The 15,244-nt window shown below is 45.9% G+C and overlaps 1 protein-coding gene across 9 annotated transcripts in view; it reads left to right on the forward strand.

Annotated features, from left to right (window-relative positions):
• The window catches only part of ARHGAP1 (Rho GTPase activating protein 1), a 29,332-nt gene that overhangs the window by 9,856 nt on the left and 4,232 nt on the right, over positions 1-15,244 (forward strand). For all 9 annotated transcript variants that reach the window (XM_030451686.1, XM_030451687.1, XM_030451685.1 and 6 more), the window contains 9 exons: positions 10,210-10,297; positions 10,543-10,674; positions 11,162-11,248; positions 11,874-11,972; positions 12,683-12,790; positions 13,929-14,005; positions 14,400-14,477; positions 14,613-14,741; positions 14,918-15,021. In XM_030451686.1, the coding sequence (XP_030307546.1) occupies positions 10,210-10,297; positions 10,543-10,674; positions 11,162-11,248; positions 11,874-11,972; positions 12,683-12,790; positions 13,929-14,005; positions 14,400-14,477; positions 14,613-14,741; positions 14,918-15,021 (902 nt within the window). The remainder of the gene's footprint in view (positions 1-10,209; positions 10,298-10,542; positions 10,675-11,161; positions 11,249-11,873; positions 11,973-12,682; positions 12,791-13,928; positions 14,006-14,399; positions 14,478-14,612; positions 14,742-14,917; positions 15,022-15,244) is intronic.

Below are 15,244 nucleotides of genomic sequence, written 5' to 3' on the forward strand. Positions count from 1 at the left end.
TGCTGAAGCTGAGAGGGGATAGGTGTCTGGACTCCATTATTTTAGTGATAATACTTAGAATATTGGGAATCTGAATTGCAGAGGTAAGTGGTGTTTCTGGACTCTGGGAGCTGGGGAATTAAATCATACTGTTGTTCATTTTGGGCAAAGCTTCAGAGGAGGTACTTAGCAGAGAGTTTAGATCAGAGACATTGATAAGACTGGAATGTCAGCCCAAACCTAGGATATATTCAGAGTGCTGCCTTCTGACCCTAAGCTCCAGTCTTTAGGTGGGATTTCCATTCCAAGGTGACATTATATTTATTTTTTTTTCCACAGGCTCCCTGAGTGGAGTGTCACTCCAATGGAGGTGTGTCTCAGTGGCTGTTGGAAAGCAGCCATTTGACATGTTCTCCAGTGTAACAAATACAGAATTGTGTAACTTCCTGAAAGGATTTTGGAGTAGTGTGATGGCTGACTGGGAGGTGTGCCTGCATTCTGAAAGAGATTTCTTTCCCATTTGTGGTTTAAAACTGAGTGAGCTCTGTGTCCCTGTTGTGTCTCTGTATAGTGCAGAAGGAGCTCAGAGAAGCTCCTCTTGTTGGCTGTTTCTGGGCAATCTTTACCAAGAGTTGGTTCATGTGAAAGCCTCTGATGGTCCCCCACACACAGAGAATGTGGTGCAATGCCCTTTCTTGGCATCTGAAGAGCTAAAAGCACAGCTCTGGATAGTGGATTTGCTGCTATGGAGTTTTCAGACTTGCTGGTGTCTCATCTCCTAGAAGCAGGATATATGAAGTTGATCAAAGGGGTCTTAGTTGTAATCTGGGCTCTGGTGGGTGAAGCTGTTCAGATTTTGTGGTCAGTAATCAATAATGTTAACTGAGAATCAGAGTAATGTTCTCTGGGCTGTAGTTGGAGGCAAGCAAACAGGGAAAATCTGGAAAAATCCTATTAAGTGTAGCCTGGAGAATCAAAATCTCACTGGAGGATTAAAATGGAACTGTTTGGATCTGGCTCTGCTGACAGAGTTGTGCTTGTCAGCACCTTCTGGTGCAATGTATGCTTTGCATGCTGAGCCTGAAACAAAATAGCTCCACCCCAGCTCTCTTGTAAAAAGAGAATGGCAGCAGTTCAGGAGCAGTTTTATCTATTCTGCTGATTTATGAGCTTTCTTTTCTGTGTTCTTCCCTGGGCAGAAGGCGTGTGGCTGACACTGTTCTGCCTTCACTGAAATGTGTTCTGGGATGATGATGCTATTTTGAGACAAAGATAGAAGGCTGGTTCCCAATCCCTCCATGATCCCAGGGTTATCCTGTGTGGTCAGAAAAGAAATTGCTTCTTGTGGGATGGGTGCATAGTGTTAATAACTTATTAAAAGCCCAGTTTTGATGACAGAAATGTATTCATTTTCTAGATGACCTGAATTTCTGATTCAGCTCAAGGCATGCTGGATTTGCACACCCTGGCTATCTAACCTAAAGAGGGAAAATTATATTGGAAAACACACAGAGTTTGTTAGAAAAATAAGGTTTTTAAGTTTGTTTTTAATTTCAAAATAGTTCAGCAGTTTCATGGAGACTCTGCTTTGGTGCCTTATGTTCTTGTCTCTTCTGGGGATTGGGATCTTCCTGGGAAGAGGCTGTCCATGGGGAAGGAGAAGACTGTCCTGTGCAGTGGTGTGTCACAGGACGATGGCAGCAAAAAGCATCCAGGCCACAGTTCCAAGGAAGTACTGTGGCATTGTTATGAACTGGAATATTTTCATTTTGGGAAATCTTACTTTGATCCTCTGATTCAATGCTTTTCTGAAGCAAAGAGGTGATGCTCTTCTGCCTATCCTTTCAGACCTGCCTTAAGGTTTCTGGAGTGTTTTATGCAGGCTCTGGAGAGGTCTCTTTATTGTTGAACTCTTTTGGATTCCAAATTCCTCTTTTTTTTAAGCATTATAGCAGAAAAATTTAATCTTTACATGTGGCCAGAAGTTGGAGCAGAGGTGGCACAAACCACTTTTACAAAGTGTGGGGTTTTTTTCTTTCTCACATCACATAGGGTTCAGAGGAAATGCAGGCTTCTCCTTAAAGGCTGTTGAGGAACTATCCCAAATTTGTTACATTTTAAGAGTTTCTGTATCCTCCTGCTAATTCTTACATGGCAGAGGTGCTGCTTGCATCTTCTTTGGACTGGAGGCAGGCTGGGGTGATGTAATCTCAGCCTTGAATTTTAGCATTTTAGCAGAGGAGGTATCTGGATATGGCAGTGCCTACAGGAACCTGGGGCTGTGTGGGAAGAGCAGGGCTCTCAACTGCTCTCTGGCAAATGTTTTCCTTGTTCTTCTCTCCAGTCCAAAATATTGGACTTGTCTTTGTGGTCAACATGCAAAACTACAGCTAGGAAATGCATCAATCAGCCTTCTCATTTCACACAAGAACTGCCTTTCTTCCTTTTGGGGTGAGAAAACCAAGATTTAACATATAATTCATGTGTGAAGTGCTGCCTCACACCATCAAGGAGCAGTTTGCAGAGAAGGCAGGATAGTGGTGTGGCAAAACTAGGAGGAGAACAGGGGAGTTACCTGCTTGGGTGTCACTAGACTGGAAGTGCAGCTTCACCAAGTGACACTTTTTGGTGGTGAATCAGGTACTAAACCTACCTGACAAGCGTTGAGGCTGGATGTTGGCTGCAGGTGCCAAAGTTGTGCTGATGATCATCACTGCTGGTGATTGACGTGGGGAGGTAGAATCAATCTTGGAGCACCAGTAGCTCTTGTCTTGCTGAGCAGGCAAAGGTAAAAGTTGCAGAAAAAACCTTTGTGTTGAATGTATGTTGCAGTGTGGCTTTGGCTCATGGGCTCAGCAAGGGCCCCTGGTAGCAACAGTCCTTTTCCCTTCCCTCTGGTACAGTATTATTGTTTGCTCTGAGTACAGGGTGCCTGCATTTCTGCTGCTTTTGGATATAGTTTCTGGCTTGTTTGTTTTTTGTTTGTTTTTCCTTTGTAAGAATATTTGAACAATGAGTCGCTTCTGTAGAATTGGGCCCATCCAAAGCAAGCCCAGCTTGTGCACCATGTTTTGACCTAAGAGATCAAGGGAATGGAGAGTTTCTGAGAGGTTCTAAAGTTTCTTATGGAGACCAAGGGAATGAAGTGTTTCTAGAGCCCTGCTCTGCTCAGGCTCCTGTTGAGCTGTGGTTCTCTTGAGCACATAGCTGTGGGAGTGATGGAAAGGGGCTGGGCATGGCAATAAATGCCTTCATGGCCCTCTCCCTTCCCAGAGAAACCTTTTCTTCTTTTTCTAATTGGCAGGTTTGGGTGGTGGTTTGTTTTGGTTTTTTTTTTTAATTTTTATTCAGAGTATACTGATTTTTCAAAAAGCTGTGGGTGTGAAGATATAAATTGCTCCCATCTTATTGGTGAAATTTAGCCTCTTGCAAAGCAGTCTGTTGGATGTGTTACTTACATGGTATGATGCCATTCTCTAGGAAGAGAAATTGTTCTGAAGGACTTCCACACTTCTGAAGTTTTTTAAAGGACCTTGATGTTCAGGATTAGTTGCATTTAATCCTTTTAAAAGTGGCAGTACTACAGTTGCTATTTTGGTGGTAGGGGAGGTGTAACAGTAAGGGCCAGATATTTAACTGTGACTGTACAGAAGTAGTTGCTAATTCAAGAAAGAGATGCAGGAACCAGGGGTTGCTTTTGCCACTTCTCATGGTTAGATGAGGTTGCTTTGGAGAAGAGGATGGGGGAAAAGATGAAATAGAAGTATCCTCAGAGCAACTGCTGCAAGACAGCAACTAAATACACCCCAGTGGCAATCTGACTATGCTCTGAGACTTTATTTATACTCACAATTACATTCTGGGAAAGAGTGCAAAGCTTGGCTTGCTATAACTTTGTTTCTGTTCCTACAGACCAGGGTGCACTTGATGGGGCCCAACCAGGTAGGTAGATTTTTTGTGGCACTAACATTTGGTACTGTAGATCATGGTATTACTTTAGCATGACTGTGGCTTGTAGCTGGACTGTCTCAGGGGAGCCCAAACTTTGCTCAGCCTTAGGCTGCCCTGGAAACTTTCCAGGAGTCGAAAGGCTGCACAGAATTATTGTCTGAGGGTTGCACCTCTGCCTCAGGCACAGCAGAATCAGCTGAGCCAAATTTGGCATGTGGGCTTTACTTTTTAGGCACTTTGGGGCTCTTGGGTCTCAGTGTAAAACCTGCTCCTCTTCTGTCATGGTGGTGGCCTGCTTGGACTGGTTCAGTTGGAGCTCAGTTTTAACCTCTTTGTTATGTGGGCTTTGGAAGTTGGTCCTAGGATTGCTTCCTGTTACCTGGTGTGATCTCCTGCTGTGCTCCAGTGCTAAGCAGCTGGCCCTTGTACTGGATTCTTCAGCTGAAAGCAACTGTTCCCTATTTCTTCTCCATTTGGCTGCAGAGATGCTGTGTTTTGGTAACTGGTTCCTTATTTTAGCCTGAAGCTGTGCTAGGCTGCTCTGTGCTTGCTGAGCATTTGTTAATGCTCTCTGGACTTCAGTCCCAAGCCTGAGGAATTTGACTGCTGGTGCTTTGACACTTGCAAATGTAGATGAAAAGTAGTTTTGGTGTGAAGTTCTTTTGAACAGCAGACTCAAACCTTCCCGTGGGAATGCTGTTCCTCACTGCCTCATTGCATGGGCTCTTCTCCCCCATTTGCCATGCTCTGAGGCACCCTCCCATTTTGCATTCCTTTATCTCACCCTCTAGTGTATTTTATGCCAGAGCTGTAGACACTTGGTAAATAAGGATTTATGATCCTGGCAGTGTTTGGATATTATGAATATCTATGTGGAAGATGTTATGTATTAAAATACCTTCTACTTTGAGGTCCTTACTTTCTTTTCCTGAGGGGCTAAATCAATTTTGTAATTAAACAGGCAGCTAAAATCTACCACACTTGAACACTGCCCAGCTGTGTCATAAGCTTGGCAGGAACCTGGAATTTCATTAGAGAAGTTTTTTACTGACAGTTGTGCTAATAAACTTCCTAAGCTATGTGAAACTTGTGAAGTAGTGTTCCAGAATTATGTGGTGGTGCCCTCTTCTTGACCCTGAAGTCTGTTACCTTTACTGTCTTAATAGTATTTGCTTTTGGTGGCAATTTTTATCTGTCTGCCTTCTCTTGGTGTCAAAGTACCAGGATTTTCTCTTGAATTTTTCATCAAGGTGGGCCCTCAGTTGAGGGTACCTGATGAAGGTAGGAATGATCAGAGTCCCTGGAGAGCAATTATGCTGCCAGTGAGCGATGTGACACCCTCCAGCCTCCTGCCATCGGCAGGAAAGCTGATGGATATATTTCAGGAGAAATACCAGGAAATACATAGCAGGATTTGCAAGTCCAAGTGTTTTCCATGTTTGCTGTACAGAACCATTTAATACAGAGTCCTGTCTCAGGACAGGAGTGCTGCCTGGATATGAATTTCTACCCTTGATACATTTGTATTGCTGCAGGTTTTGATTTGAAACATTATCCTTGGTATCTAAATTTCATCCCTTGTAGAAGTATGGTCCTGCACTGATGGCTTGGAACCACAGCAGTGATGCTGCTTGCCCGTTGTCTCAGCAGTGCATTGAATCACAGAATCACAGAATCATCTGGGTTTGAAAGGACCTCAGAGATCATCAAGTCCAACCCTTGATCCACTCCTCCCGTGGTTCCCAGCCCATGGCACTGAGTGCCACATCCAGGCTCTTTGGAAATATCTCCAGACACAGAGAATCCACTACTTCCCTGGGCAGCCCATTCCAATGCCTGACCACCCTCTTTGTAAAGAAATTCTTTCTAATCTCCAACCTAAACCTCCCCTGGCACAACTTGAGACCCTGCCCTCTTGTCTTGCTGAGAGTTGCCTGGGAAAAGAGCCCAACCTCCCCCTGGCTCCAACCTCCTTTCAGGGAGTTGTAGAGAGTGATGAGGTCTCCCCTGAGCCTCCTCTTCTCCAGACTGAACACCCTCAGCTCCCTCAGCCCTTCCTCACAGGACTTGTGCTGGATCCCTTCACAGCCTCCTTGCTCTTCTCTGGCCCTGCTCCAGCACCTCAATCTCCTTCCTGAGCTGAGGGGCCCAGAACTGGACACAGGACTCAAGCTGTGGCCTCACCAGGGCTGAGCACAGGGGCAGAATCCCTTCCCTGGACCTGCTGGCCACACTGTTCCTGATCCAGCCCAGGATGCCATTGGCCTTCTTGGCTACCTGGGCACACTGCTGGCTCATGTTCAGCTTCCTGGCAATCCAGACTCCCAGGTCCTTTTCTGCCACTCTGTGCCCAGCCTGGAGCTCCCCATGGGGTTGTTGTGTTGAACCTCATCCCGTTGGAATCAGCCCAACTCTCCAGTCTGTCCAGGTCCCTCTGCAGAGCCCTCCTGCCCTCCAGCTGATCCACACTCCCCCCCAGCTTAGTGGCATCTGCAAACTTGCTGATGATGGACTCAATCCCCTCATCTAAGTCATGAGTGAAGATATTAAACAGAACTGGGCCCAGCACTGATCCCTGGGGGACACCAATTGGATCAGCACCAATCACCACCACTCTGGTGGCCTCTAGCCAGTTCCTAACCCAGCACAGAGTGCTCCTGTCTGAGCCCTGGGCTGACAGCTTTTCCAGGAGAATGCTATGGGAGATGGTGTCAAAGGCTTTGCTGAAGTCCAGGTAGACACTGGAAATGCTGCTTTTTTGGGTGAGAAGAAAAACTGAGCCTTAGAAGCACAGTAACAGTGTTCAAGAGCACGTCCAGCAGTGCACAGGTTAATATCTCTTTAGATGAACAGCTGTCTTGACTGGAGAGGCTTCACATATTGGCTACTTTCTTGCTCCTTGTTTAAAAAAAAAAAAAGAATTAAATATCTGAATTATATGCCATAGGGAAGTAGTTTAATTCTGTTGAGAATATTTTTTGTGTGAACTTGCTCACAAAGTTATGCACATTGTTGGGGTGCTCTGTGAGTACTCATGGTAAATAATTGCTTTTTTATTGGCTTGCTGTTAACTACTGAGCATTCCTTGAGTGGGAGAAGTAGGAGACAGTCTGTGAGGCTGAGTGATTCTTTTCGTGATCTGTAGTTGTGTGCAGTGGAAACTTTGGCTATTTGCAATTGCAAACAAGGGGTGAAGACCTAGATACATAAGATTAATATTGCAAACAGGAAAGCAAACAGTTCCAAGGGAGGGAGCATCTGGGAAAGATCAAATGTGGTGAGAATCTGTTGGGTAAGAGAGAGAGGCCACTGCTCCGACTGCCAAGAATGCATGGAATGGGCCTTAGGTTCTTGTTGATAAATTAGAACAACTTATTGGTCAGCTTTGATGCTGAAATTTGAATTTTGTCGTGTCTGGAGGATCCAGACAGATCTGATAGATATCAGGTGAAAACAAGGTCTGCAGTGGGTTGGTTTGAAAGTGTCTGTGTTGGCAGGCTGAGCTCAGTGTGATGAAACTGGAGTGAAACCCACAACTCGGTAATGGACATGCTGGTTCCTGTGTAGGCCTCATGCATAGATTCATTTTATTTTGGAAGGCAAAATGGGCCACTCCTTTATCAGTCATTCAGCTGACTAAAGATTATCTTTTGGTGTACTTGGCCCTGGTAGTTTTCTTGGGGAAATATGCATCTCCTCAGAATCATGAATTGTCCATTTTTTCCTTTACCAGGGATCCCAGACCTTCTTACTAAGGCTATGTAAGGAACATGATTCTAGACTTTGTGTAGGCCTTTTCCATAGGCTTTCTTGTCATTCCAGAGGAAGGTGTTTAAGCTATGTGCTGCCTGACTTGTGACTTGTCAGGCCTGGAAATCAGTGCCCAGGAGCCTGAGCTGACTTGTGTGGCCACCTACAACATCCCATGAACGTGGTGCTGTACTGCAGCTCTTCACAACCAGGGCCTTGATCAAGCTTGCAGTCTGCTTCTGGCCCTCTGGTGTAAAATGCAGCCTCTCAGTTAACTCAAGATAGCACAGAGCTATGATCTGTAGAGATCTTTAGCCTTACTGATTGTTCTTTTTCATCACTAGAAAACTCAACACATTCTCCAATGCTGCCATCTTCTTGCAGACAGGACCCTTTGTCTTCCAGGTGGAGACATCTGAGTGGCTGAAGACCACTGGGAATAGTCACAATATGCCACATTCCCTGCCTGGGACTTTGTAGCCTTCACCTTTGTTTTACAGATAGCTTATTTGTCTTAGACCCAGCCCTAAAATCTCATGGCAAGTTACCAAGAAACTCTGGGCTAGGCAGAGAATGGGCTACCATGGGATATGCAATGTGATGTTGGTCTTGTGGCCTGGCTGTGACTGTACCTGATTGTTCCAGAAGAGCCCTGCATCTCCTCTCTCCCATGCATTCTGGGTCCTGTGTCCTTCCTAACTGCCCCTTACCAATGCATGTATGTGTCAGTGTGATGGGCTGTGCTACCCCTTCTTGGTCTGTACCTCAGTGCTGCCTCAGTGTCCCTAGCTTTTGTAGAGGTTCTGGCTTGTGTGCATCAATAAATTCTGTCTCTCTTGTTGTCTGGTGAGTGACTTGGAAATGGGACTTGAGAGGAAAAAAAAATGTAAGTGAACAAACAGCAAGAAAATCTGTTCTTCTGGCCAGGATGGGGGTAAAAGGGTTACTGGCACCTTGCTGTGACAGCTGATGTGGGAGAGTTCTCTGGCTGACTTTGCAGCACCAAGTGGCCATCTGTGACTGCCAGGCAGTGTTCCTGGAAACCTCGGGTTTGCTGTTCCAGGGTTCAGTTTAAGATCTCAGCTGCAAGTGTAACCAGGTGGTAGTTGAGGGCTTAGAGCCCACACAAAGGTGAGAAAATGGCTGCATGTGCTGACTGTTGTACATTAGTGTAGGGAAAAGGATGTATTTCAAGAGGAATGTTGTATTGCAGGGCTGTGCTGCATAAGTAGCAATCCTGCTGCTTTTCTGTGCTGTGGTCTGTACAGGGTGTTTGTGCAGAGGGGAAAGGAGAGGGTATTGTTGATTGTAACCTCAGTAATCCCACTGCTCCATGCTCCTTCTTGACAGGAAGGATAGGTCTCGGGGCAGAGTGAGTAGCAAGAAAGATGGGAAGACTTTAACCCATCACACTAAAGGAACCATTTCGTTATCACTGGATACTAACAAGCAAGTCATCCTCAGGGAAATGGAGTGGGTGTGTTGTCTGGGAGAGAAACATTTTACCTCAAACTACCTATGCCCAAAAGATTGGTGACCTGGTTCTTACTTACCTCTCAGTCCCCCAGCATATCTGCTAAGTTTGGCCATCCCCCTCTGCTGCTTGGGTTTCATTTATGCAGCAGACAGCTCTGCTGGTAGAAGACCACTCAGGTATGAAGACTTGATTTGGGGAAAACGTGGGCCTGCTGTCTCTCAAGCCTCAGGTGGTGTCTGGGAGTGTCTTCCTTCTTTATGGATTATTTATCTCCTGTGTCATGGGGGCTGTTTTCTGCTGAGCTTTTTGCATAGACTTCTTTGTCATGCTGCCCTTTGAACCTCTTCTCAGCTCAACGTGGAAAAATAGCTCTGTGTATGGAAAATCTAGGAAGCAGTGAACAGCTTGTTTTGCAATCTCCCTGGAGAATCCAGCAGCCCTGCTTAGTTCATCTATAGAAGAGACTTATGATGATGCTTGCTTTTCATCTCTGGGATGTGGGTGGGACTGCCTCTTTTTTTCTAGGAAAGTCTTGGTTTCCAGAGTATGAAATGGTTTTGGGTTTGGGTTTTTTTTTTTGTGTGCAGGAATAAGTTTCAGGTGAAGCAAGAAACAAATGCACCAGACCACAGGTCTGGGACTGTGTGCAGAATGAGAGAAGTGAACGGAAGGCGGAATGAGCGTCAGGAGCAGTGCCCTGGCAGCACTGCAGGATTAATGCTCCAAGCATTCTGCTCTGTCCTTGAGGACTCCATCCCTACATGTCTCAAGGCATCCTGGCTCCCAATCCTTCCTCTTCTTTCAGGGCTGGAGCATGGGCTCTGTTCTCCACTTGGATTGCTGACTTGCCAGGGCCTTGGTGTTCAGGGTGGTGCTTCCATACTAGGCCTGTGGTAACTAACTCTGTTGAAAATCAGGTTTAGCTTTGCTGGTGGCTGTGTCAGTCCAGACTTGGGCCTTGTAACAGTGGCTTCCCACTCCATCTACCCTTTGCTGCCAAAACCACAACATAGTCCTTAAACTCCCTGTAATCTCTGGCATTTCATTTGCAGGGGATGACAAATATGGAAGGAAAGTAATTCTGTTCAGTGCCTGCCGGATGCCCCCAAGTCATCAGCTTGATCATGTGAAACTGCTGGGGTGAGTAGTGTCTTACTTAGGAGGCTGCTGTTAACTTCTTAAGCTTGATATAATTCCCAGGTTCTGGAGTCCTGGGATCAGATCTATCTGCAGTAGCTTCATTAGCTGGACATGTCTTCCTGAAGTGCTCATCTCCATTGCTGGGGATGAAAATCCTCTGTTATGGTGGACAAAAATGAGTCCTAAAGAGAGGAAGAGTCTCTCCATAGCAGAGCATGAAGTGAGTTCAGCAGTTTTCTTCTCAGGTACCTTAAATTCACACTGGACCAGTATGTGGAGAGTGATTACACACTGGTGTACCTGCACCATGGCCTGACCAGTGAGAACAAACCATCCCTGAGCTGGCTGCGGGATGCCTACAGGGAGTTTGATCGCAAGTGAGTAAGGCTGCAGAAAGCAAGGACATAACATCATGGTGCCTGGCACAGATAAGCTTCACCAGGCCCTCTGTGTAGCTTGGTTATCATAATTTACTATAGCTTATTTCTGCTGCTTGTGGGAGTGGGTGGTTGTTTAATGCAGGCTGAATCATAGGATAAACAGCTCCATCTGTTGTTGCATCCTTTAAGTCAAAAGGCAAGCAGCAAAACCAGGATCCTATGCAAGCCTGTCACCCCCATGTCAGCTTCCTGGTGAGGCTGCTCACTGCTTCTTGGATAATCTTGGAATACAGTAGAGCATGCTCTTAGGCTGCTGTGTGGCCTGACACAGCCATGAATCGTGGGAGAGCAGAGGCTGTGGGCGCTTGGGAGTGGTGAGGCTCAGTGCAAAAAGAACAGAGCACCTGGGTTGCATTCATCTTGTTGGGAAGGTTGGTTCCTTTAAGTTAAGTTCAGCTCATCCTTACTTAGCTTCTCTTGGCAGGTACAAGAAGAACATCAAAGCTTTGTATATTGTACACCCGACCATGTTCATCAAGACCCTGCTGATTCTCTTCAAGCCTCTGATCAGGTAGGAAGCACTACAGGAGGCTCACCCACATTGTCACAATGCAGGGGAATAATGGGGCAGTCTCCATGGGGTGCAAGATGAGCCCAGGCTGCCTGGACCACCCTGGAGTCTCTCACCATAGTTTATCTTCTCCTCTTTCTGAGTCCAGACATATTCAGACATTAGTACTATTTTGGGAACACAGAGAGATTGCAACTCTGTGCTGCTCTCTTTCTGTCCGACCACATTGAAGTGTTGTTGGTCTGCTAATAATAAAAATGGAAGAGAGAGCATCAACCCAAGTTATATTTAATTCATTGTATTGATGCTGAAATCCTGACTCTGTGAAATACTTGGAAACAGAACTTTCTCCAGTGTACTGCAGAACTTAGGAAGGAGGAAAGCAGTGTTTTAGGGAGCCTGCTGTTGCTAGGGCTTCTAATGTGACTTGGAAAGCCTTTGCATCTCCTGGGGAAATATCTGGAATTGAAGAGCTATGTGGATGGCATCTCTGCTGTTCAGCCATACCTGCCCCTTTTCCCCATTGATGTCTTTTTCAGACCCCTGCTCTTCTTGCCAGTAAGATGTCCATTCTGATACTGGATTTCCTAATTCCTCACATAATTATTTCTTTCTTGTTTTTCAGCTTTAAGTTTGGAAGAAAAATTTTTTATGTGAACTTCCTTAGTGAGCTGGAGGAGTACGTGAAGCTGGAACAGTTGGGGATCCCAAGCCAAGTGCTGAAGTGAGAATACTGCTTGTCTCCTGTTTTCTTAGGGCTCTCTGAGATGGGAATTTTCTGGAGAAATGGCAAGGGGAGGGAGAGATTGTTCCACCTGGGCAATAGTTTTGGAGGGAGCGCTGACAAATTGCCTGAAGACTTGTTTCTCTTTGTGCTCCTTCCTGTGTGTCCTTGGTGCCAGTTCCCAGTTCTGGCCTTGAGTTAAAATCCTCCTCCAGTGGAGCACCTCTCCAAGCTCACCCCTCAGGGCTTTCTACAGGCTGGCTGCTGACCCTTCCCCTGACCTGATGCATCTGGCAATCTGCTTTGCTAACTCTGCACAGTTCAGCTTCTCTGTGGGACTTCCCAGAGTCACCACAAACTCACTCCCACCAGACTGATTCCCTCTCCCTATGATTCACACATGCATGCAACCATCTCATCACAACCAGTGAGGTCCTGGCCTCCTGCCTATGCTGCCTGTCATCCTCAGCCACTCCAGTCCCTGATTCCAGGTGGATATTCCTTTCTCCCTCCTTTTTTTTTTTTTTTCTGGTAAGCAAATGTTTGTTCTTGATGCTCCTGTGCTCTGGAGCTGCACGTCCTGTTTTTGTGTAGGTGGAATCAATTGTGCTTGGCTGGAGCTGTTACCAGTGAGTGTAAAGTGGTGCAGTACTGGGTACATGCTCTTTCTGGGAGGTTGAGTGGCTTTTTACAAGTCTGTTTTGCCACAGATATGATGAATATCTGAGATCCCTCCAGAAACCTTCACAAGTGCCCCAGAAGTCAACACCCCCACGCCCACCGCTGCCAAACCAACAGTTTGGAGTCTCTCTTCAGCAGTGAGTATCTCTGGATTCTGTTGGTTTTGCTCTGACTTGCTTGACATGAGGTTACTGTATTTATAACTGAACAGCAGCAAAAGTGGCTGTAAAATTTCTTTCAGTGCAAAATTCCTACAAAGCTTTAATGATTCTGAGGAACTCTGCACTCATGTCCAGATCTGTCCTGATTCAGTTCAGTTACACCCTCTTGATTCCCAGCTGGATTGTATGTAAATTAGGATGAGATTGTTTCTTCAGCTAAGGGTCACTAAGGGAGGAGAAAAATAAGGGCCGTGGAGATGGCTTTATGCCACTAGAAACTTCATTTAAGTAAAAGAATTCTGTAGGAGGCTGGTGGGAGATGACTTTAGGGCTAGGCTGCCTTGATTGAGTAGCACTGCAGATCTGTTTCTTAGTTATTTCCATACTTTAAATTCTATTTTAAAAGCACTTCTATTTACTCTTGTGCTGAATCCCACCCCCAGTTCTTGCATGATGACACAAACACAGGCACTGGCAAGGGTAGTGATACTGACTGAGTGTTGAAGGTATTTTAGAGTCTGATTTTGCCTCCTTGGGGAATGGGGAGGAGCCAGTACTGTGTGGCTAAACAGATGCTCTGAAGCAATCTGGGAACAGATTCTCCAGCTTCAACATACATTTCCAAATGTAACCCCCATGGTGCTGTGTGCCTGAACACCTTGGCCTCACAGGGTCTTCCCTGACAGCCATTGGGTTGAGATACCTTCTCTCACGGGAGGCAGTAGTGGGTAAAGTTACCCCATCTACATTTCTCTTGCGTGCTTTTCTTTCTTTTGTTGCTCCTATGGGGAAGGAAAAAGAAAGTTTAAGCCTCTTCACCTGATTCATAACTAGCAGGCTTCCCATCTGGGAGCTCCTTTGCCCTGCCATCTCCAGGCTGTGCTTTTTATGGAAGATAAAGGAATATTCCTGTGGTGTATTAATGAGCTCATATTTGCTCTGGTGAAGGATGTAGTGTAGTGGGTGAAGAGGGGGGGAAGTCTAGAATAATGGCTGAAGCAGTGACTGGGATAGCAAGATCCTATATAGTAGAGCTTGTGTGTGCAACTTCAAGAGCTGAGAGGCTGATTGCAGGGCGAACCATTCATTTGTAACCTTTTCTTTCTCCTCACAGACTTAGGGAGAAGAGCCCGGATCAATCTCCTGTTCCTCTGGTGGTCAGAGACACCATTGCTCATCTGCAGGAACATGGTAAGTGTTCAGGGAAAGCTGAAGGCCCTCTTATTTCTGTGTGAGTAGCCTCTCCTACATCTGTTCCCATCTAGAGTGTGGTAAGATACAGAAGAGCAGCAGTGAAGAATAAGGTGTAAAGGCCTGAACCAGGTGAATTAGCCTTCAGGAGAGATTGAGCAGGGCTTAGGAAGCCTCTTTCTTACATTTAACCATAGTCACACTGGTATAAGAGTAGTAAAATGCTCCTTGTATCCTTTGCCTGGTAATGGAAGCAGAAAAAATTGGCATACTCCAAAATATCTATCTGTTGATATCTGTCTGAGTGCCCCACAGCACGGATTGATGATTGTTAAGATCATTTTTACACACTCTCATGCCTGACCTTGCTCCTCTACCTGCTCTCAATTCACAGCTCTTGCTACAGAGGGGATTTTCCGGAGATCAGCAAACACACAGGTTGTCAGGGAAGTCCAGCAAAAATACAACATGGGTAAGTGCCCAAATTCAAAAGAGATCCTCTCATTCCCCAACTGCTGTTGTCCAGCTGGAACTGTGTCACATTCTTTGTTTGGAGGAGGGCCTGCTGTGGTCCAGTGATCACTGAATCTCTGCTCTGATTTCTCAGGTGTGCCTGTAGATTTCCAGCAGTATGATGATGTCCATCTCCCTGCTGTGATTCTCAAGACCTTTTTCAGAGAGTTGCCTGAGCCTCTCCTCACGTTTGATCTCTACAGCCACGTTGTCAACTTCCAGAGTGAGTTGTAACAACAGTGTGCTACTCCCTGAATGTTGCACTGGCCAAGGGCAAAGATATCATCAGAGGGGGGCAGTCCTGCTTGGGGTACCCTGAGATTGCAAACAGGGATTTCATCAGGGTGGGTGCTGAGGATTCCTCATGGACCTGCTTGTCCTGTCTCTCTGGGTTTTTAGGTGTGGAGGAGGTGAATCGTGTGGATGTTGTTCGCAAAACACTCCAGACTCTGCCAGAAGAAAACTACCAAGTGCTCCATTTACTGACAGCCTTCCTGGTGCAGGTGAGCTGCTCCAGAGATGGGCAGTTGTATTGAAGTTCAGTTGCCAGGATCTTGAATCAGTGTTTTGACTGCCTGGGCTCTCTTTTCTTTCCAGAGGAAATGAGTTTCAAGCTAGGAAGTAGCCTTTCTTTACTTAATGTTGTTGTTACATGGAGATCAAGAATGATCATGATGAGCTGGCCTATGCAGTGGCTTCTCAGAGCACTAAGAGGTGCAGGCAGGC

Source organism: Calypte anna, chromosome 5A (genome assembly GCF_003957555.1).
Source record: "Calypte anna isolate BGI_N300 chromosome 5A, bCalAnn1_v1.p, whole genome shotgun sequence".
Taxonomy (NCBI): domain Eukaryota; kingdom Metazoa; phylum Chordata; class Aves; order Apodiformes; family Trochilidae; genus Calypte; species Calypte anna.